We start from the raw sequence: 22,100 nt of genomic DNA on the forward strand, positions 1-22,100 counted from the left end.
ATCATCTGCAAACTTGTAGATGGAGTTAGAGCAGAATCTGGCCACACAGTCATGAGTATATAGGGAGTAGAGTAGAGGGCTGAGGACCCAGCCTTGTGGGGCACCAGTGTTGAGGATAATCGTGCTGGAGGTATTGCTGCCTATCCTCACTGATTGCGGTCTGTTTGTTAGAAAGTCAAGGATCCAGTTGCAGAGGGAGGTGTTGAGTCCTAGGTCTTCAAGTTTGGTGACAAGCTTACTTGGGATTATTGTATTGAAGGCAGAGCTGTAGTCACTAAACAATAGTCTAACGTAGATGTCTTTACTGTCCAGATGCTCCAGAGCTGAGTGTAGGGCCAGGGAGATGGCATCCACTGCAGACCTGTTTCAGTGGTAGGCGAATTGCAATGGGTCCAGGTTGTCTGGTAGGCTAGAGTTGATGCGTGCCATGACCAACCTCTCAAAGCACTTCATGGTGGTGGATATCAGAGCCACTGGTCGGTAGTCATTGAGGCATGTTACCTTGCTTTTCTTCAGTACCGGGATGATGGTGGTCTTCTTAAAACAGGTGGGAACCTGAGATTGAAGCAGGGAGAGGTTAAATATGTCCGCAAATACTTCTGCCAGCTGATCAGCACAAGATCTGAGCACACGGCCAGGGACACCATCTGGGCCAGGTGCTTTCCTCGTGTTCACTCTCCAGAAGGCTGATCTTATGTCCTCCACTATGATCACCGGTTCAGCTTCATTGGTGGCTGTCAGGGTGGATGGTGACAAATCCACTTCCCTTCTGTTGAAAACACACATAGAATGCGTTGTTCATCCGGAAGGGATGCGCTGTTGTTAGCTATGCAGCCCGACTTCGTCTTGTAGCCTGTTATGGCATGTAAGCCCTGCCATAACTGACAACTGGTCAGGATGGAATGAAGTGGAGAGGAATGCACAGCAAGAAATGTTAAGCAAGGGTTGCAAATAGATGATCAATTTTGCCATTAATATCTGTGTCCTGCACCACATCTAGAAACAATATTGGAGATTCATGTAGGCTTTCCAGTCAATTTTCCTGTCACTTAGTATATACATTCAAACTTGAAGTGGAAAGTGGTACCACATATTGCCTGATTTATATTTTCACTATAATGTTGGTTTTAATTATACATTTTCAACTGTAGAGTTAATTCAAAATGGGTTAATGGTAGTTCAACAGGGAGACAGACCTTGCAAAGGTTTTTGTGCACTGTATTAAGTCGTGAGGCAAGACTTTTGACTCTGAAGGAATCAATTGCTTAATAAATTATGTTCAGTCTGATAGATACAAAGAATCCAGGCTGCTTTCTGCAGATGGGAAAAGGCAGACAAACCAGCCCAATTTGCTCAGACATGGACATCATCAGGCAGGGAGGAAAAAACACTGATTCTACTCAGCCACAGAATATTGACTAGTGGAGTGGAATATGGCAATGCTATTTTTGGAAAAGGTTCATCGATCCCTTGGAAATGCAAGGTAAAGATAACAGAAGTCTGGAAACAGATGAAGATGAGAACGTGAACAGTCCCATCAGCCCCTTGAGCCTGCATTGTAGCAGGTCTGTAGAAACTCTGGACATGAACGATTTGAGATTAAAATTAAAGCAACCAGTTGACTACAGAGGAAACATTTGGCATTTTGTCATATCTGTTATGTTCTCAGGATCCCCCAAGGCACTTTGCAGTTAATGAACAATTTTCAATGTGCAGTTATTGCTATTGTGCTGCCAAATAACAGCTATTTGTAGTGTGACCCACCCACCTACACTTGCCTGTAGCCCTAAACAACAGATAAAATGGGGCTGGTTAATATGGTAGAAATCCAATCATGTGGTACAGCTTTTGTGTGTTTTGGTTCCCATTTGAGCTCAATGTTTGTCCATGGTTTGCAATTACATATCGAGTACATGGAACATAGAATAGCAGAGCACATGAACAGGCCCTTGGGCCCACCATGTCTATACTGACCGTGATGCTAATTTAAGCTAGTCCCATCTGCCTGTACCAGGTCCATATCCTCCACCCCTACCTGTTCATGTGCCTGTCTAAATGTCTATTAAATATTGCTTTTGTATCTGCTTTCGCCACCTCCCCTAACAGTGTGTTCCATGCACCAACCACTCTCTGAGGAAAAATCTTGCCTTGCCTTTAAACTCCACTCCACCCCCCCCCCCCCCACTCCACAAATCTATGCCCCCTATAATTTGGCATTTCCTGCCTGGGATAAAGACTATCTACTCTATTTATGCCTCTCAAAACCTTATATACTTCTATCAGGTCACCCCTCAACCTCCGATGCTCCGCAGAAAACAATCCAAGTTGTCCAACCTCTCCTTATAGCTAATACTCTTTAATCCAGGCAATGTCCTGGAGAACCTCTTCCGCACCCTCTCCAAAGCCTTCACATCCTTTCTGTAATGTGGTGACCAGAACTGCACACAGAACCCCAAAGGTGGCCTATCCTAAGTTTTATACAGCTACAGCATGACTTCCTGACTATTATAGGCAGTGCCTTGACCAATGAGGCAAGTATGTGGTACACCTGCTTTACCACCCTATCTATTTTTGTTGCCATTTTCAGGGACCTATGGACTTGCACCCAGGTAGAGCACCTTATACCACGTTGTAAGAATCAGGTGGTACTTTGCCTGTCAAGGGTGTATTTCCACTTGCATGACAGTGAAATTAATCCACATATAATGCTACATAATTCCAACCCAGCCACACAGTAAAGACACCTACGTTAGATTATTGTTTATTGGCTACAGCTCTGCCTTCAATACCATAATTCCAAGCAAACTCATCACCAAACTCTGAGACCTGGGACTCAACACCTCCCTCTGTAACTGGATCCTTGACTTTCTGACCAATAGACCGCAATCAGTGAGGATAGGCAGCAATACCTCCAGCACGATTATTCTCAACACTGGTGCCCCACAAGGCTGCGTCCTCAGCCCTCTACTCTACTCCCTATATACTCACGACTGTGTGGCCAGATTCTGCTCTAACTCCATCTACAAGTTTGCAGATGATGCCACCGTAGTGGGCCGTATCTCAAATAATGATGAGTCGGGGTACAGGAAGGAGATAGTGGAATGGTGTCATGACAACAACCTTTCCCTCAATGTCAACAAAGCAAAAGAGTTGGTCATTGACTTCAGGAAAGGGGGCGGTGTACATGCACCTGTCTACATCAACAGTGCTGAGGTTGAGAGGGTTGAGAGCTTCAAGTTCCGAGGAGTAAACATCACCAATAGCCTGTCCTGATCAAATCATGTAGATGCCACGGCCAAGAAAGCTCACCAGCACCTCTACTTCCTCAGGAGGCTAAAGAAATTTGGTATGTCCTCTTTGACACACACCAACTTTTACCGATGCACCGTAGAAAGCATCCTATCTGGATGCATCACGGCTTGGTATGGCAACTGCTCTGCCCAGGACCACAAGCGTGGCTGTGTAGCTGTTTCTGCTGTAGCTGTGACACTGTACTGTTATTGTTTTTACCTGTACTACCTCAATGCACTCTGTACTAACCCAATGTAACTGCACTGTGTAATGAATTGACCTGTACAATCAGTATGCAAGACAAGTTTTTCACTGTACTCGGTATGTGACAATAATAAACCAATACCAATACACATTCACCAATACAGTGCAGACCATTAACTGGAAATTGGGTCTGAAAACAGAAGGAAGGTCTACACTGGCACTGTTTAAGGAGATCTTTATATGTTTATGTGCTGTTCACATGGACAAAAGCTCTTCAGGCAAGGATCAGATTGGAGCTGATTAGATTGGAGCTTCCAGAGCTATAGATTCATTGTTTTACATGGTAAAGAGAAGGCTGTTTATATTTTTGCCAAAGGATGGGTTCTGGCACAACCAAGTGTTTGCCTGAGAAGGGCCTTAGTAAGAAGGGCCTGACCATTTTATCCCTCCCACTTCAAGTCAGTAGTAGGTAGAGTGTGGCATCAAGAAGCCCAACAAAATTGATGATCCCGAATGATCTGGCTCAGTGCCAAATTCCAGTCACCTCAGCATTCCATTCTCCTCTGAAAATGAAGCAGTCAGTGCTTCAGAAACAAAACAGTACAACGAAACCTAGATGACACCTTCCATCATGCATGAAGCAAAATGTGTAACTCGCAATAGGTGGCCAGCATTGGCTAGAAATTGGCCAGCTCCTATAAAGATGAGTTAAGCTGTTGGTTCATGGTGGGTCCACAAAACTTAGCTGAGAAATTCAGATTGGTAGCATTGTTTTTTCAGTGCAATGCACATAAGAATGACTTGATAGTGACTGCCTTCAGGCTGTGTTATGTCACTCTGGAAGTTCGACCGGGCACTTTCCGTTGCATTTACCCTTGCATTCCTGACAAGATTTCTGCTTCAGTTACTTGCAATGCTCCATTGTCCAAGGAATATCTTATGTTGGGGGCAACAATGTTTGAGGCAACAATGCTATTTTAAAGAAAGATGTCCCAGTCAAACCAGGTTTGACTCTTCTAAGATTTGTACTTTACCTACTCTCACTCCCAGTGTAGATTTTGTTTCAGAGACATGTCTCCACCCCACAGACTGCACCTCTGCACCAATACCAATCCTCCACCTTATCTTGGTGCACTCAAGCACAGGCTGCTTCATTAACTGCAGAGCTATAACTGGGACTGAAAACTGAAAATGTCAGTTAACTTTCCCAATTTAGACCCTCTGATGAATAAAAGGTCACAGATGAATCAGCTGATGGTGGCTGGGTGTCTAAACCTTGCTAGGGAACTTCCTGAAAGGTTGACCTAGAGATGAGGTGATTGGCCTCTAACAAGTACAGCAAATCTTCCTTTGTGCTGGGTGTGACTCCAGTGGTGGCACAAGAGACTGAAGACGCTGGAATCTGGAGCAACACACAAAACACTGGAGGGGCTCAGTGGGTCAGGCAGCATCTATGGAGGGAAATGGACAGTCGACATTTCGGGTTGAGACCCTTCACCTGGGCTGATAAAGGGTCTCGACCCAAAATGTTGACTGTCCATTTCGCTTCATGGATGCTGCCTGACATGCTGAGTTCCTCCAGCTTTTGTATATGACTTCAGTGGTGTTTTCCTCCTGAGCCTCGAGTACTTTTAACAGGCTCGTAAAAAAAATGCTACCTTGATACTGTAATTCTGAAATTGCTGGCAGCCTGGCCAAATCAACCACCGTGCTTTGAGAACAATGACCATGAGCCTTTGGAAACCAATGTGGCAAAACACGGTAGTGTAGCGGTTAGTGTAACGCTATTACGGCGCCAGTGACCCGGGTTCATTTCCGGCCACTGTTTGTAAGGAGTTGGTACATTCTCCCCGTGTCTGTGTGGGTTTCCTCTGGGTGCTCTGGTTTCCTCCCACATTCCAAAGATGTACAGGTTAGGAAACTGTGGGCATGCCATGTTGGCGCCAGAAGCGTGGCAACACTTGCGGGCTGCCCCCAGAACACTCTACGCAAAAGATGCATTTCATGTGACTAATGAAGATATCTTATCTTAAAACAGACTTTGTTATCACTGCAGCATTGTGACGCTGATCTCGAGATTCAGAACAGAAGGACTGTTATCTAATGGCAGGCTGTCAAGGCCTGTGATAAAACAAAGAATGTGAGAAACACTACTTGTACTGTCAGGTGGTCAGTTGGCTAAAAAGAACAGTGTTGACCCACAAGCAGGAGGTTACTGAGGAAAGAAGTTATTGCAATTGGCCAGCTTGGTTCACTGCAACAGAAGGAAGGCCTGCTCCACATGAGGAAGTGCGGAAGAATGAGTGACAAAGGATGGGCCTGCAACACTCGAACTGGTGACTCATTTCTGCTCATCTTTTGCTCGTGACTACGTAGGAGTAGAGTCACATCTCGTTCACTGAATGAAACTAATAAATGCAGATGTTGGAAATTTGAAATAAAACAGAAATTCTGGAAACACTCGGCAGGTCAGCCAGCATCTGTGGAAAGAGAAACAGGGTCCCAGATCTGAAACATTAGCTATTTCTCTTTCCACTGATGCTGCCTGATCATGTTTACTGGAACCAAGTAAATGGAGTTGTTGTGAAATGTCGCTGGATTATAAGGATGTCCAAATGCTGTATGGTAACAAGAACCTCAATCATCTGTAGTTCAGCTCTCTTGACTGTGTTTTGATCAAGGCTGTGATGAAGTTTGGAGAGGTGTGTTGTCGTGGCATAGCCCAAAATGGGCATTGGTGTGTGGGTTATTGCTGAATGGATACTGCCTGTTGGCACTTTCAATGATACTTCCATTGCTTTACTGATGAATGAAGGTTACTGTGATATTTATTACCTGCGCCAACTCTTTGAATCATTTACACATTTGAATGCAAATAGATTGAAACATCCTGTCTCCCAGTTCTGAATGCAGAGTCAGCAAGAAGGATGTCGATGTAATATTAGTAGGAAGTTAAATTGCAAAGTAATGATCTGTGTATGATTACCTGAGATATACAACTTGAAACTTTGTTTTGGAGAGTTAAGAAACTTTCCAAAACAATATAGCTTATATTTAGCCATTTTAGAAACATTTACACAACAGTTTGAACTTGGTTTCCAATATGCATTCCCGTAACTTGCTGGAGCCGAGGTCAATAAATAATTGTACGGTGTTTCACAGAATACTGTAAACAGAAGGCTTGGTACAATTTGACATGAAAATGACAAGATGTTGCTAAGTGTAAACTAAAAGCATTTCCTTGGTTGGTAGCATGAATACACTATTTAACTCCTCCAAAATTCAGTTTCATTGACTCAAATGGATTGAAGTTCAGAGGTAGTGTGCAATGTACTAGTGTCATCGTATTGTGTAATTAGCACTACAGAGTGGGAGTGAATTTCCAGGCAACAGCGTCTAAAATAAGATTTGTAAGTAAAAACATGAGAGAACAAGACATGTCTTTATTTTTGTACATGTTCTTCAAATTATGATTTTACTATCCATTAACAAATTAATTGGAAAGGGGATGTTGTTTTTTAACAAGAGTTTAAAAGCTGCACACTTGAGTGAAATGATTTTCAAACAAGTAATGGCTTGGGAGAGAAAATCTGTTTCTGCAGATTGACTGCTAATGGGCAATGCCATCAGTCAATTAACTCTATTTAGAAATTATTGTTTTAGATGTAAGGGATTGATCTGGATCACATGGTCTTCCAGGAAGAGATTTCCAAGTTCTAATTGATTTAAAAAAAAGCAATCTGGATGCTACCCATTACTGTGATGTCTCATTTATGTTTCCCATATATAACTAGAACACCAAAACAAAGTCCTAGATCACAGATCTTTTATGCAGCATTTCACAACGGCCAATGGCTCAGCTCCAGAAGTTTTCTTTATGACGAAGACAAAGGTGTTGCCACCTTGTCCATGGGGAATGCCAGGTGCTACATGCTATCTTCCTGACCCTCAAATTTTAGCATTGGTTTTAGCATATTCACAACTCCAATTGTCTTCCCTTCTCCTCCAGTGCCTTGTGACAAAACAAAATATTCATTTATTTATTTTCTTAAAGAATTGTTTTGAACTACCTTAAGCAAAAAAAAATTGCAATTAGCTCTCAAACCATAAAAAATCAAGCTGAAAATATCACTACACTATTTTAAAGCTCCTTTTCCTATTCATGTGGATAGCTGAGCAAAAATCCAGCAAAAAAACTAATCCCAGAAATTCACCTTGGTTTATAGCTAAATATGCTGATAAAGTTGTGAGAGTATGTTGAATTTGCTTTTAAAATTAATTCCATTGTGGTCAACTACTACATATAACCAGGATGATCTGACATAGCAGGACAAGCCAAATAGCAGCATAACATTTCTTTTTTTCTGTGGATTATAATATTTTGCTGGACAATTACAGAGACTTGATATGAAAACAGAAAAGTTGAAACTGAGAAGGAAAATATCATGGTACCTGGAGGTTATTTTTGTCATAACTGTCTGGAGATTAAAGCAACTACAGGCTGGCAAGTGAGCCTGCCTAAACTCCCTTCCATTGAAATGAGTGAGAAGGTAATCTAGTGAACTCCATAAAGAGCATGTGATCAATCCTACCAAAACTGGTGCTTAAAGTTCAATAAAAACAAAAATGAACCATGGAGATAATTGATAGATTACTGTATGAATACAGCCCTTTCACTAAAGGAGCCTTCCCTTTCATTGACACACATTTCCAGCACCTTTTAAAGTGCTTTTAGAATTGGTTCCATTTAGAAATGGTTCCTTCAGGCAGATACAGCATGGATTCAGGAAGGGCAGGTCCTGTTTGACAAAGTTACCGGAGTTCTTCGAGGATATAATGAGTGCAGTGGATAGAGAGGAACAAGTGGATGCTGTATATTTGGATTTCTAGAAGGCATTCGATAAGGTGCTGCATAAAAGACTTACCCATAAAATAAGGATGCATAGAGTTGGGGGTAACGTATTAGCATGAATAGAGGATTGGCTAACAAATAGAAGGCAGAGAGTTAGGATAAATGGGTGTTTCTCTGGTTGGCAATCAGTGGTGACCGGGGTGCCGCAGAGGTTGGTGCTGGACCCGCAACTGTTCACGATATACATTAACGATTTGGAAGAGGGAACTGAATGTAGCATATCTAAATTTGCTGATGACACTAAATTGAGTGGAAAAGCAAATTGTGTAGAGGATTCGGAGAGTCTGCAGAGAGATATAGATAGGTTAAGTGGGTGGGCAAGTGTCTGGTAGATGGAGTACAATGTTGGTAAATGCAAGGTCATCCACTTTGGAAGGAAAAATAGAAGATCAGATTATTATTTAAATGGTTAAAGATTGCAGCATGCTGTTGTGCAGAAGAACTTGGGAGTGCTTGTGTATGAATTGCAAAAGGTTGGTTTGCAGGTGCAACAGGTTGTCAAGTAGGCAAATAGAATGTTGGCCTTCATTGCTAGAGGGATTGAATTTAAGAGCAGGGAGGTTATGCTGCAACTATACTGGTGAGGCTGCACCTGGAGTACTGCGTGCAGTTCTGGTCTCCTTACTTGAGGAAGGATAAGCTGCCTTTGGAGGCGGTGCAGAGGAGGTTCACCAGGTTGATTCTAGGGATGAGGGGGTTAGCCTTTGAGGAGAGATTGAGTCGTCTGGGACTATACTCGCTGGAATTCAGAAGAATGAGAGGGGATCTTATTGAAACATATAAAATTTTGAAAGGAATAGATAAAATAGAGGCAGGAAGGTTGTTTCCACTGGTAGGTGAGACTAGAACTAGGGGACATAGCCTCAGGATTCGGGGGAGTAGATCTAGGATGGAGAACAGGAGGAACTGCTTTTCCCAGAGACTAGTGAATCTGTGGAATTCTCTGCCCAGAGAAGCAGTGGATGCTACCTCATTAAATATATTTAAGACACAGTTAGATAGATGTTTGCATAGTAGGCGAATTAAAGGTTATGGGAAAAAGCAGGTAGGTGGAGCTGAGTCAACGGCCAGATCAGCCATGACCTTAATGAATGGCAGAGCAGGCTCGATGGGCCAGTTGGCCTACTCCTGCTCCTGCTTCTTATGTTCTTATGTTCTTTTTGCATTGTGCTCTTGCTGTGCTGCTATCATCAAATTATAGAATTGTTATGGCACTGAGGGAGGCCACTCAGCCTACTAAATCTGTGCTGGCTCTAGTCGGCTCTTTGTAGCACAGTCCAATTATCTCATTCCCTTGCTCTATCCCCATAACTTTCCAAATTGTCTTCCCTCCAGTACATAACTATTTACTGAATGACTGTTTCACCAACCTTGACAAGGATGAGTTGCAGATCATAACTACTTTCTGGGCTAAAATGGTTTTCTTCACATTCTCCTGTATTTTTTACCCATCTCTTTGGATCTGTATCCTGCAGTTCTTGAATCATTCACTATTAAGATGCTGCCTGACCTGCTGAGTTCCTCCAGCAGTTTTTGTTTTGGAACAGCTTCTCCCTGTTTGCCTACCTTAACTTGCTATGATCCTTCGATCACTTCCATCAAATGTCTTCTCAGCCTTATGCTCCAAGGAGAACGATCCCAGGTTTCCCACTCTAATCTTGTAAATCTCCATGGCAACCTGCATCTATTTGGCAAAATGGCTCCCAGAATCAAACATAGTTAGATATATACTACCACTGCTAGATTCTAATTAAGAGATTGTTGCTGTTGAAGCATGCAAAGAAGCATTAACCAAATGTTCTTGATCCACCACTTGGCTCAAGTTGCAGCTTTTATTTTACACAGTTTAATGATCGAACAATCTGCAATTATCATTTTATCTTTTCATGTAAATCAGATTCTGCTTTAACAGTTCAGAAATTCTAACATTAGTCCAAACTATAACATTGTGTCACACAAACCAAGTGACCTGCTTCACTTAATCTGAGAGTACAGTTAAAAATGACCATAGTCTTGCCATACGTCTGTTTGCAACAAAATGTTGAATGTACAATTTGATCCCCAGAAGGTGTCTGAAGCAGATGTTTCATCAGTATAATGAAAACAAAGATTTATACTGTGCTGATGTTGTGTGTCCAGATCTCACTTGCATATTGCCTGTGCAAAATCACAGAACACCATTGCAACTTTAAGTGTTTCCTCAGTTCTGGAATCAAGACCTATGTCGGTTGTTCTTGAATCAGTCCAAAAATTAGTCATCAGTCAGGATATTGAATATAGAAGTTGGGAGGTTGATTGTACAAGATGTTGGTGAGGCCACACACTTGGAGTATTATGTTCAGTTTTGGTCACCCTGTTATAGGAAGGATGTGATTAAACTGGAAGGAGTGCAAAAAAGATTTCCAAGGATATTGCTAGGACTCGAGGGACTGAGTTATAGGGAGAGGTTATTCCTTGGAGTGTAGGGGACTGAAGGGTGATCTCATAGAGGCATATATAATCATGAGGGGCATAGATAGGGTGAGTGGTCTTTTTTTCCAGGGTTGGGGAATTGAAAACTAGAGGACGTAGTTTTAAGGCTAGAGGTGAAAGCTTTCATAAGAACCTGAGGGGCAACTTTTTTACACAGCAGGTGGTAGATACATGGAACCAGCTGCCAGAGGAAGTGGTTGAGGCAGGTACATTAGATGCATTTAAGAAGTATGTGGACAGGTATATGGATGACAAGAGTTTAGAGGGATATGGATCAGGTAATGGGAAATGGGATTAGCTTGAATATACATCTTGGTCGGCGTGGACACGTAAGGGCCGAAGGGCCTTGTTCTGTGCTGTATGGCTCTATGACTCTAAATAATTAATTTATTTTGCTGGGTGCAGTGCAGGTTTAATACTGAGGCACCATCAGGACTTGCAACACTCAGTCCCTGCCGGACTTCCTCAGCTCAACATTGAGAATTGTCTACAAGTTCTCCCATTTGCATCACTTTGATATGGTAAAGCTTCCTTTATTACTGGACTATCAGAAGAATATACTAAACAATGAATGCAATAATAAGGCTCTGAAAGTCGATGGACTGCTACGATGACTGTTGTGCTCGGGTTGTGTCCACCAATTTTCTCGGTCTCTGCTCATGCTCAGAGTTGTGGTGTCACAAGGAGAATATCCTATTTGTATGGGTCTGGTGGCTGCAAGTGCCATTAACGCAGTTGATTATCTACTAATCTCTGCAGCTTGGAATTCATTGATGTGCCTCCTATGTATCCTCATAGTCTTTCTCTGCGCAACACTGCTACAGGTTTTCATCCAAGGCTAGGAATGGAAGCATCTGGACTCGGAAATGTCTGCCACTAGCATTGCCCAGAACCCAACACTTGCATTATTTAAGGTGGTGGAAGTTTGATTTGTTTGGCTCAAATTTGTTGGTCAACTATTGCTCCTCGACGTTATGAAATTACATCAGCAGTGATCTAAGGACTGGAAGTGTAGCTTTCATAACACCAAAAGGATGATTAATGAGAGCTATGTGCAGAGGCCACGGGCATATTCACATTGAAATTACTTTATTATTGTCACATGTACTGAGGTACAGCGAAAAAGTTGTCTTGCATACCATTCATACAGATCAATTCATTACAAAGTGCATTGAGGTAGTACAAGGTAAAACAGAATGCAGAATAAAGTGTCACAGGTACAGAGAAAGTGCAGTGCAGGTAGACAATAAGGTGCAAGGTCATAGCGCGGTCGATTGTGAGGTCAAGAGTCCATCTTATCGTACTAGGGAAACATTCAATAGTCTTATAACAATGGGATAGAAGCTGTCCTTGAGCCTGGTAGTACGTGCTTTCAGGCTTTTGTATCTTCTGCCTGATGGGAAGGGGGAGAAGAGAGAATGTCCCTAGCGGGTGGGGTCTTTGATTATGCTGGCAGCTTCACCGAGGCAGTGAGAAGTGTAGACAGCATCCATGGAGGGGAGGCTGGTTTTCATGATGTACTGAGCTGTGCCCCCAACTCTCTGTAGTTTCTTGCACATTGAAATATGCTGATGGTGAACCCTCCATTACTCCACATTTGTTCAAATCTCATCTGCTGTGCTAACTCCATTTCTTTTGCCACACCATCAGCAGCTATGCCATCAGCCATCCGAGGCCTAACCTTTGGAATTACCCCCTCCAAACCATCTCATTTCTCAACTGTTTCTGCCTTTAAGACTCGGTTTAAACCCAATCTCTTTGACCAAGCATTTGGGCACTCGTTTTAATTCCTTATTTTCTAGCAGTCCCAGTGTTTTGCCTGATTACACACTTGCAATATGCCTAGTGATATCTTACAAAATTAAGATGCTGTTTAAATGCAGGATGTTTTTCTTGAGTACAAGCATACAAATCTTTCTGTTTTTATTCACAATGCAGTCATCAATGATGGTGCACTGGACAAGAGTGCTTTTGCTGATGAAGCTGGAAGTGAGGAGGATTTGTATGAGGACTATCGGAGTGGAAATCACCGATATGGGCACCAAGGAGGAGGCGGAGAGCAGCTGGCCATCAATGAGGTATTGAGCTTTAGATAATTAAGCAGAATATTGTTTGTTCAAAAACTAGGTACACAAGCAGAAAGTTGTAATTATCTGGCATCCTTTATGTAGATCAAACATTTTTTACAATATTACTTCCAGAATAATACCTCAAAATTACTGACAGACCAAATCTCCCAGTAATATTTGCTCACCAAATATTCAATAAGGTACACAGTGAAATCTTGATAAACTCATATAACATATATGACCAATATTTACATAAATTCCAGATGAAAATAGTCAGCTGGTAGATCTTCATCACAACCCACTTAATCATTCATTCTGTAAATTAATTTAAATGACAACAGAAGATTTATTGTCTGTGTGCCCTAGTGCCTTTTTCTCCCAGAGGTGACAAACACTATTGCAGTCTCCAGGTGATTGCTTGTTGATTTACTGTGTTTTTGACACTGAACTTCAATAATACCGTGCTCCTCCTGCAAAAATGTGCTTGAAGGAACTGTGGGTTGGTCACCTCAGTATTGTCCTTCTATTTCTTGTCTGCGTCTTCTCGAGCGCAGTTCCCCATCACATCTGCAGGATTACCGACACCATCCTACAGAGATATCCTCTAAGTGAATGTACGTTCTTCAATTCAATTTGATACTGATATTAGGAATGTGATAGAAAGAGACTGACTGGCAAATAGTTAAGATCATTGGAGACTGTATGATGGAAAGAAGTGAGGAGAGAATTGATATATCTGGATTCTGTACATTAGGGTTAAATGAGAAGTGACAATGGCAAATTGAGACTGGATTTAAGCAAATGCATTTTTATTATTTGCTTTGTTTCGTGCAAATATATTGGTGACTCTCTGAATATCATCTTGATTGTTGCTAATCATAGTTCTGCATGGGTTGCATTGCATTCAATATTTTTGGAGTTTGGTGTTTTCTATTTCTGATATTGAAGTATAGCAAATAATGTACAAATAATTTAAAATGTATTTCGGGTGTTATTTTCTTCCTTGGAGATAAATGTATGCACAGAATGTCTAGTGTTGTGGTTGGAATCTGATTGTGGTTGAAGAGAGTTGAAGTGATCTTTTGTCTATGGCAGGCTGCCATGTTATGTTATGGTGCAAGTACCAAAGTACCAAATGTGGTGTATAACTTGAGGATTAGCAAACAGCAATAAAACAGAAGAGGAATTCTCATTCATTCACTGATCTTAACACCTATAGGGCTAATTTCACTGGCTGTCTCATGATTTGTACCTGTTGAAGTCAATGGAATATAGTTGGGTTCTCTGGTGGCAGGTGACCTGATCAGCCAAATGACAGATCAGCTGGTGAAATTGAAAATTGCCTTTGGTGCCTTTTTGTAGTAAGATAATTGGTGTAGTAGTAGTGTACATAACTATGTTCTGTTCATGGTAAGTTTGTTTTCTCTGTCACTGAATTTTGTAGCACAATAGTTATCATGTGGCAATATACAGACTGAAGGACTGGCAACTGTGAAACAATAAAAATCTTACTGAGCTACAATCCGCAGTGAATGTCCATAAAGCAAAAGCATCAATTATAAGTAGAGCTTCGATGTTTGGTTTTAACCAATGAAAACACAAACCACCCTGAAGGCTAACATGAAGAACTCAGTTTTTACCTTTTTCATCAATAAAACTCTGTGCTAACAATAAATAACAGCCCTGCAGAATTTCTCCTGTCATCATTCTAAATGAGCTTTGTGCAGGGAGAGACATTGTTATGTGTGTGTCGAATAGAAAGTAACTGATCTTCTCAAATTTCTAGGGAGCGGTGATTCTACCTCAAGTCAGAGCAAATTCCTTCCATTTCAAAAAATATTGATTCTCAGATGTATTGTATTGTAAAAGTGTTATCTTCTGAAGTTGTGGACAAGCAGCTCTGTTGGTGCACCACTCCCTCAGTGTTACACTGCTATATTTTCGTAGATCATCTGTTAAATTGAATGGACTGGGTCTTGAACCCACTGCCTTTTGACTTAGAAACAGAAGATCTGCACTAAACCAATGCTGCCTATTTTGGCTTATTTTGCCCAGTTGGACATGCTTTTAAAACATGAGCATTGAACGCTCCTCTGGATGAAGATGGCACTTGAGTAACTTATTATTATTGGTTTCTTATTGTCACATGTACAGTGAAAAGCTTTTGTTTTACATGCCATCCAGACAGATAATTCCATACATAATCACCTACCGCCGAAACAGGTCTGTGGTGGATGCCATTTCCCTGGCCCTACACTCATCTCTGGAGCATCTGGACAGTAAAGACACCAACATTAGACTATTGTTTATTGACTATGGTTCCACTTTCAGTACTATAATTCCAAGTAAACTCATCACCAAACTCCAGGGCCTGGGACTCAACACCTTCCTTTGCAACTGGATCCTTGACTTCCTGACCAACAGACTGCAATCAGTGAGGACAGGCAGCAACACCTCCAGCACGATTATTCTCAACACTGGTGCCCCACAAGGCTGCGTCCTCAGCCCCCTACTCTACTCCCTATACATTCATGACTGCGTAGCCCTAACCCCATCTACAAGTTTGCAGATGATACCACCATAGTGGGCTGTATCTCAAATAATGATGAGTCGGAGTACAGGAAGGGGATAGAGAGCTTAGTGACATGGTGTCATCACAACAATCTTTCCCTCATTGTCAGCAAAACAAAAGACCCGGTCGTTGACTTCAGGAAGGGGGGCGGTGCACATGCTCAATTTTGCTGAGGTCGAGAACATCACCAATAGCCTGTCCTGGTCCAATCATGTAGATGCCATGGCCAAGAAAGCTTCCCAGTGCCTCTACTTCCTCAGGAGGCTAAAGAAATTTGGCATCACCCTGTCAACCCTCACCAATTTTTATCAATGCACCATAGAAAGCATCCTATGTGGATGCATCATGGCTTGGTATGGCAACTGCTCTGCCCATGACCGCAAGAAACTGCAGAGAGTTACGAACACAGCTCAGCACATCACAGAAACCAGTCTGCCTTCCATGGACTCTGTCTAATCTCCTTGCTGCCTCGGTAAAGCAGCCAGCATAATCAAAGACCCCACCCAGCCTGGACATTATCTCTTCTCCCCTCTCCCATCAGGCAGAAGATACAAAAGCCTGAAAGCACATACTACCAAGCTCAAAGACAGCTTCTATCCCACTGTTACAAGACTATTGAATGGTTCCCTAGTACAATAAGATGGACTTTTGACCTCACAATTTACTTCGTTATGACATTGCACCTATTGTCTACCTGCACTGCACTTTCTCTGTAGCAGTTTCGTGAAGTGTTTTAAAAAAGATTGCCACTTTCTCATGCAATTAGGTAGGAGCTATAATATTCAAACCAATTACAGTAAAAATGAATTAATTTTTAATTGTCTGAACAATAAGAAATTTCATTTTTTTATGCAGGTGATAAACTTTATAGATGAAATAATTTTTTCAGAGCCAAAGAGGTATGCAGTAATTATAGCTTTGTTGCTATCATTGAATCGTTACATCACTAGCCTTTTGAGTCCATTTCTAGCTCTTTATACAGCAATTCGCACTACCCAAGAACACAAACAATAGGAGCAGGAGTAGGTGACCTGGCACTTTATGTCTGATCTGCCTTTCAGTACAATCATGGCTGATATGCCAGGTCTCTCTCCTGTACCAGTTCCCCATAGCCTTCAATTCCTCAGTCTTTCAGGAATTTATCTACCTCCTCTTTAAATACCTCCAGTGATCTAGCCTCCACAACCCTACAGAGATTCACCACTCTCTGAAAGAAGGCACTCTGACGCACCTCAGCTTTAAATGACTGCACCCTTGGAACTATGTCCCCTTGTTCAAGATTCTCCAGCTGTTGGAAACATCTGAATATTTACTCTGTCAAACCCTCTTAGAAACTTTCAATAAGATTACCCCTCATTCTTCTGAATTTCAAAGGATCCGGGTCCAGATTCTTTAGCTGCTTGTGATAGGGCAATAATTTCATCCCAGGAATTAGCCCAGTGAATCTCTTCTGGACTGCCCTCAATGCTGGTATGTCCTTTTTAAATAATGAGACCAGATTGTATTCAGTACTCCAGGGGTGGCCTCACCAACATCCTGTACAAATCTAACTATACTTCTCTATTTCTAAACTCCAACCACCTTGTAATAAAGGCCTAACTACCTGCTGTATCTGCCTGCTAACTTTTTATGAAACATAGAGAAGAACACCTAGTTTCCTCATTTCCAAGCCCTCCCCATTAGACAGCAGTCTGCCTGGTCAGTCCTATTCCTCTGCTCTTTCTCTATAGCTTTGCAAATTATTTTTCCTCAAGTGCCTAACTCAATTACTGTCAAGTTAATGAGGCACAACAATTTTCAGGACTGGGATATGTACATATTAAAAAAAGATGTCACCAAACAGAATTCAACAGCACACACTGTCGGGATGTGGGATATCACAAGGAGAAACTTCTAGATTTTCATATTTAACTGTGCGTATGTAGACTCCAGAGGTTGCTGTCAGTTTCAGTGGTAATGAGGTGAATCCTGAGAGTTTCATCATAATGGCAACTACAGAATTGTGTAGGAAATGGATTGCTGATTCACCATTGTCTGTCTTAAACTATTGCATAAATTCAAGATTAACCTCATTTTTCTTGCTCCTGTCTGATGGTACTTCTCTGGTAGTCTGCTGGACACCTGACCTTGTCCTGCTGTTCTCTGCTTCCATTGGACTGAATGGTGGCTATGGTCCGAAAGATAATTAGAGGAGGTCAATTTTAATGTTAATCATTATCTACAACTTGAGCTCAGTTGTTTAGATTTAAAATTCATTAGTACTGCTGGAGTTGGCAAGTTGCCCACCTTTTTGATGTCTTCTCCTTAAATAGCATTTGCAACCTGAGGAATATTTTTGCAAAATAAAAAAGCACGTGCCTTTCTCTATACACAAACTCTTGCAGATCCTTAAATGGCATGACGGGTTATATTTGCATTTGGACAAAATAATGTGGGGAAAACCAGAACTATGCAGCAATGAGATTTTGAAAGTAAAAAACCATTTGTTCAAGGAGCTTTTGAGCAATTTCTTGGCCACTTTTCCTTGGGAATGCAGAAATTCTATCCAGCCCTCCATGAGTTAAATCAGAGAACTTTCCCTCTCCATCAGCAAAGGGGAAAAAATAATGTTTCTTAAAAATAAATAAGGCAGTGAAGCAGTTAACAATATTGTGTGTGAAAAAAATCTTCAATATTCATACAAAATATGACCCCCCCCCCCACCTTCCTTCCCTCATCTCTCTCTCCACCCTCAGCACCGAATAAACGAAGAGACCGAGATTTGGAGTATTGAGTTCAAAGAGCAGCTGGAATCAGCTCTTGCCTTCGGTACCGTGTTGTAATGAGCACTGTTGTTTGCCCACGCTCTGGTGGGCAGTGCCGTGATCGCTGCCTCTCGGGGGTCCAAGGCAGAAACCATCTATACTGTCACGTGAATTGGCTGTTTAATGAAGGGCCGAGTGTCCACATTTGTGAGCAGAGCTGTTCTTGCCAGAAAGATAAAAAACACCATTAGTTTCCGTTGCAGCAAACAGGAGACCAATCAAGGCACTGACAGTAAGTGGGTGAGATTTTACAATCTACTGCGAATACTTTAAGCACTGATTATTTTTTCCTTCAGTATTGTAATGTGTTCTCCAGTGACATTTTGTTGTAGCATCAAGCTTGTGAATGGAGAATATTGTTGATTCTCTTGCAGCTGTTGTCTCATGTTGTTGCTTTATTGTGGTTTCATCTTGAGTAAGTTCATGCTGAATTGCAAATTGCAGCTGCTAAGATTAGATTTCCAATTTTATTCTTTTTTTTTGGTATTTTTGGTGGATTTGCTGTTCATTCAATTGAAGGCTGTTAAGGAAAGAAAGACTTGTTGGAAATTCAATTGCCTAGCAATGCAATTTAATAGCTGTGCAATTGAAAATTGTTATGTATTTTCAGAATTAAGTTTGCTAACAGCCATTTTCACATCATTTTGCGTCAATTCGGAAATTCAACTGGGAGCTTCCAGGATTGGCACACCTGCATCAGGTGCACATAGGATGATATTATTCCCAGTGCAACGTTCCGTTTGGAACCTTGCAAGAGAACTTGTTCCATGCTGTCTTGATACTGACCATTGTTGGGCACTCATGGTTCAGCATGGTTTTCTTAGTTCGGTGCTAGTCTGTGATCCAGATTTAACTTTCATTATCTGGGTCCCTATCCTAAACTGCACCAGCCTTCAGTGCACCCCAGCACCCTGAACCTGCAAGGCTCAGGCCCCCATTACCCAACCCTAAAATCTAAAAGAGGCTCCTGATGAACGGCTTGATCTATAACCCACACCTCCACCTTACCATATCATCAGTCTGATTCTCTGTGCAAAGCCCCCCCCACTCCTCTGCTCACTGACTTAAGGAAAAAACCCTCAATGCTCCTTCCCTACCCTGTCTTAAGGTGTAGGCTTCTGATATCTGCCCCCTCCTCTGACAAGGGAAGGCCCCCAAAGTCCCTCCTCATCCTCCAACGTAAGACAGGAGCCGTTGGTGGCTGATCCCAATCCCTTAAACCCTTCTGATCAAACAAGTACACAGGGCTCTGATATCTCCCCACTCTTGCCATATGCAGTTGATAGCACTCTGCAGCAGTGGCCACCCAGTGCACACTTTTGGGTCCACTAGATTTTCTAGGCCACCATTTCTTACTTTGCACAATTGGGCTTCAATCTCTTTGAGCTGAGGAATGGCATGGTTAGATGTAAACAGAGTGTTTACCAATCTAACTGCCAGACCTCTCCATATCAGTAGAATTATAAAGAACAAAATTCCATTTGTGGTTGAAGAATCCTGATGCAGGATTTTGACCTGAAACGTTGACAATTCCTTCCCCCCATAGATGCTGCTCGACCTGCTGAATTCCTCCAGCAGATTGTTTGTTGCTCAAAATTCCATTTGTGTTGCTTCTTTCACAACCTCAGAATGTTACAAAATGACTTACAGCCAGATATTATTTTTGAAACGCAATCAGACATTACATAGAAAACAAAGCAGCATATTTGCAAACTACAAGTTCCATCACTTAGACATTGGTTAATGGGTTTTTGTTGGCTGAGGGATGGGGGAGACTACTGCAGGATCCCTTACCCAGATGGGGGCCTCATCTTAAAGTTTCTTCCAAAAGATGGCACCTGCAACAGAGCAGCACTCCTATGGTGCTGTATTGAAGAATTAAGTGGGAATGTTTGTTCTGGTGTGGGAAGATAGATGTGAGAGTGCTTCCAATGTACCAAACCTACTTTTTTTTAAACTTTATCCATTCATGAAAGATTGGCATAACCAGCATTTATTATTGCCCATTATTGCCCATTCTTAATTCTGCTTAAGATGACCATGAGCAACGTTCCAGAATTCAGCAATGCTGCCAGGGAGGGGTTTCCGGAGTTTTGACCTGGACAATGAAGGAATAAGGATAAAATGTGACTTGTAGAGGAAGTTGCAGGTGGCGGCAACGTTTGATGGCCTTGCCCTTCTGGGTGGTTAGGGTTAAAGTGAAATGATGCCTTGGCATGTTGCTGAATGGTATCTTATGGATGCTGCTGCAGTTACTTTATGCATTGACAGAGTCCACAAATACACATGGGATATAATGTGGGGCCTTTACATTAGAATGTATGTAACCAGTAAACGATATACCAGTTCACTTTGTGCCCTGTCTAAACTATTTTGCCCCAAAGCTCATCACAGCTTTAATTCAGATATGGACAAGATATGAATATCTGAGGCAAGATGAGAGTAGCATATGACAGGTTATTGCACCAAGGAATCCGAGGAAAACCAAGATGGAGGTGGAGAGGGGAAAACAAAAGAATGCCTTAAAGTGGATGGAGTGATAACTGACATACTAATGGCTGTGGATGTTGTGGGCTAGTGTTTTAACCCAGTAATTCCTCTTTGCTCTATTATGAAGTGTACAAATGCATACATGTTTAAATAGCCTCATAGATCTTCAATATTCTTACCCTACTTCCCACATTTTCAGAGAAGTGAAAACACTTGCAAATAATTGCCATGGAGTGATAAATAGTTTTGCATCATTAAGAGCAGGCAAGTCCTCCCAGCTGGGAAGTGAATATAAATACCAACCTTTCACTAACTGCATTACTCCTATGGCAGATATATCCAGGGTCAAAATGACATCAAAGAACTGCACTGTTTCAGCAAACAAGCTTCCTCAATCTCAGGAGAGAACACTCCCAGACACCAGTGCCACATCTATTTTGCCCACGTCACTTGTCCTCAAAGCCTGACTGAATAATATTGCTTGGTTAGTGTCATAATTGCCAGTGGTGTGCCCGTAGGGATCTGGATTTCATTGGTCAGCATTTCACCTCATACATTTTTAAGTAATGCAGCAGTGGCAGGATTTCTTTTTCTTGTTTCTCTATTTACGATGCTAATTATTGAGCGAGAATGAGCTGGACATGGCCAGTGCCTTGTGTTTGCCTCCAGGGGATCCGCACAGTCACATTCACCTATTGTGGCCACACAGCTCCCAACATCCTTGAGGTCTCGCTGGAACGGCCGCTCTGTGAGGTGGAGCAGTCCCTGAGGGATGAATGGGCCTCAGGAAGCAGCAACTGAACACCAACTTCTGACTGCTCTTGCTAAAAGGAGGCCTTTTCCACTATTTTTAATTGTCTTTGATGATCGTTTAGAAATAGCATTAGTACATTTTTAAAAATATAAATTATCCAAAGAATAATAAATTATTTTAGAACATATTCAACTTTTGTAAGTTAATTGCAAACACTAATTTTAATTAAACTAAAGTAAAAAATATGTAGCTTCACCAACCTTTGTACTGAAGGTTGGCAACTCCATTCAAAGGAGTGGAGCCATTAGCTGTGCCTAAAAGCAAGTGGCCAGATATGGAGACTATCTGGCCCCTTGGCTCAGTAAGTTTAGGAATCACTGTGGATTCTGTACTCAGTCCAGGAACAGAGTACACACAGGTTTACCTGTTGTGGCTGCACGGCTCCCAACATCCTTGGTTAAGTACACATAAAATGGAAAAGGAGGGAACAGGACAGATTAAACTAATGGAGGACAGAATCGGTTAGGGGATA

General features: G+C 41.8%; 1 protein-coding gene across 4 annotated transcripts in view; it reads left to right on the forward strand.

Moving 5' to 3' along the window:
* The window catches only part of LOC127572107 (rho guanine nucleotide exchange factor 4-like), a 351,573-nt gene that overhangs the window by 260,004 nt on the left and 69,469 nt on the right, over window positions 1-22,100 (forward strand). For all 4 annotated transcript variants that reach the window (XM_052018989.1, XM_052018990.1, XM_052018992.1 and 1 more), the window contains one exon: window positions 12,818-12,957. In XM_052018989.1, coding sequence (XP_051874949.1) covers window positions 12,818-12,957 — 140 coding nt within the window. The remainder of the gene's footprint in view (window positions 1-12,817; window positions 12,958-22,100) is intronic.

Source organism: Pristis pectinata, chromosome 6 (assembly GCF_009764475.1).
Source record: "Pristis pectinata isolate sPriPec2 chromosome 6, sPriPec2.1.pri, whole genome shotgun sequence".
NCBI lineage: Eukaryota > Metazoa > Chordata > Chondrichthyes > Rhinopristiformes > Pristidae > Pristis > Pristis pectinata.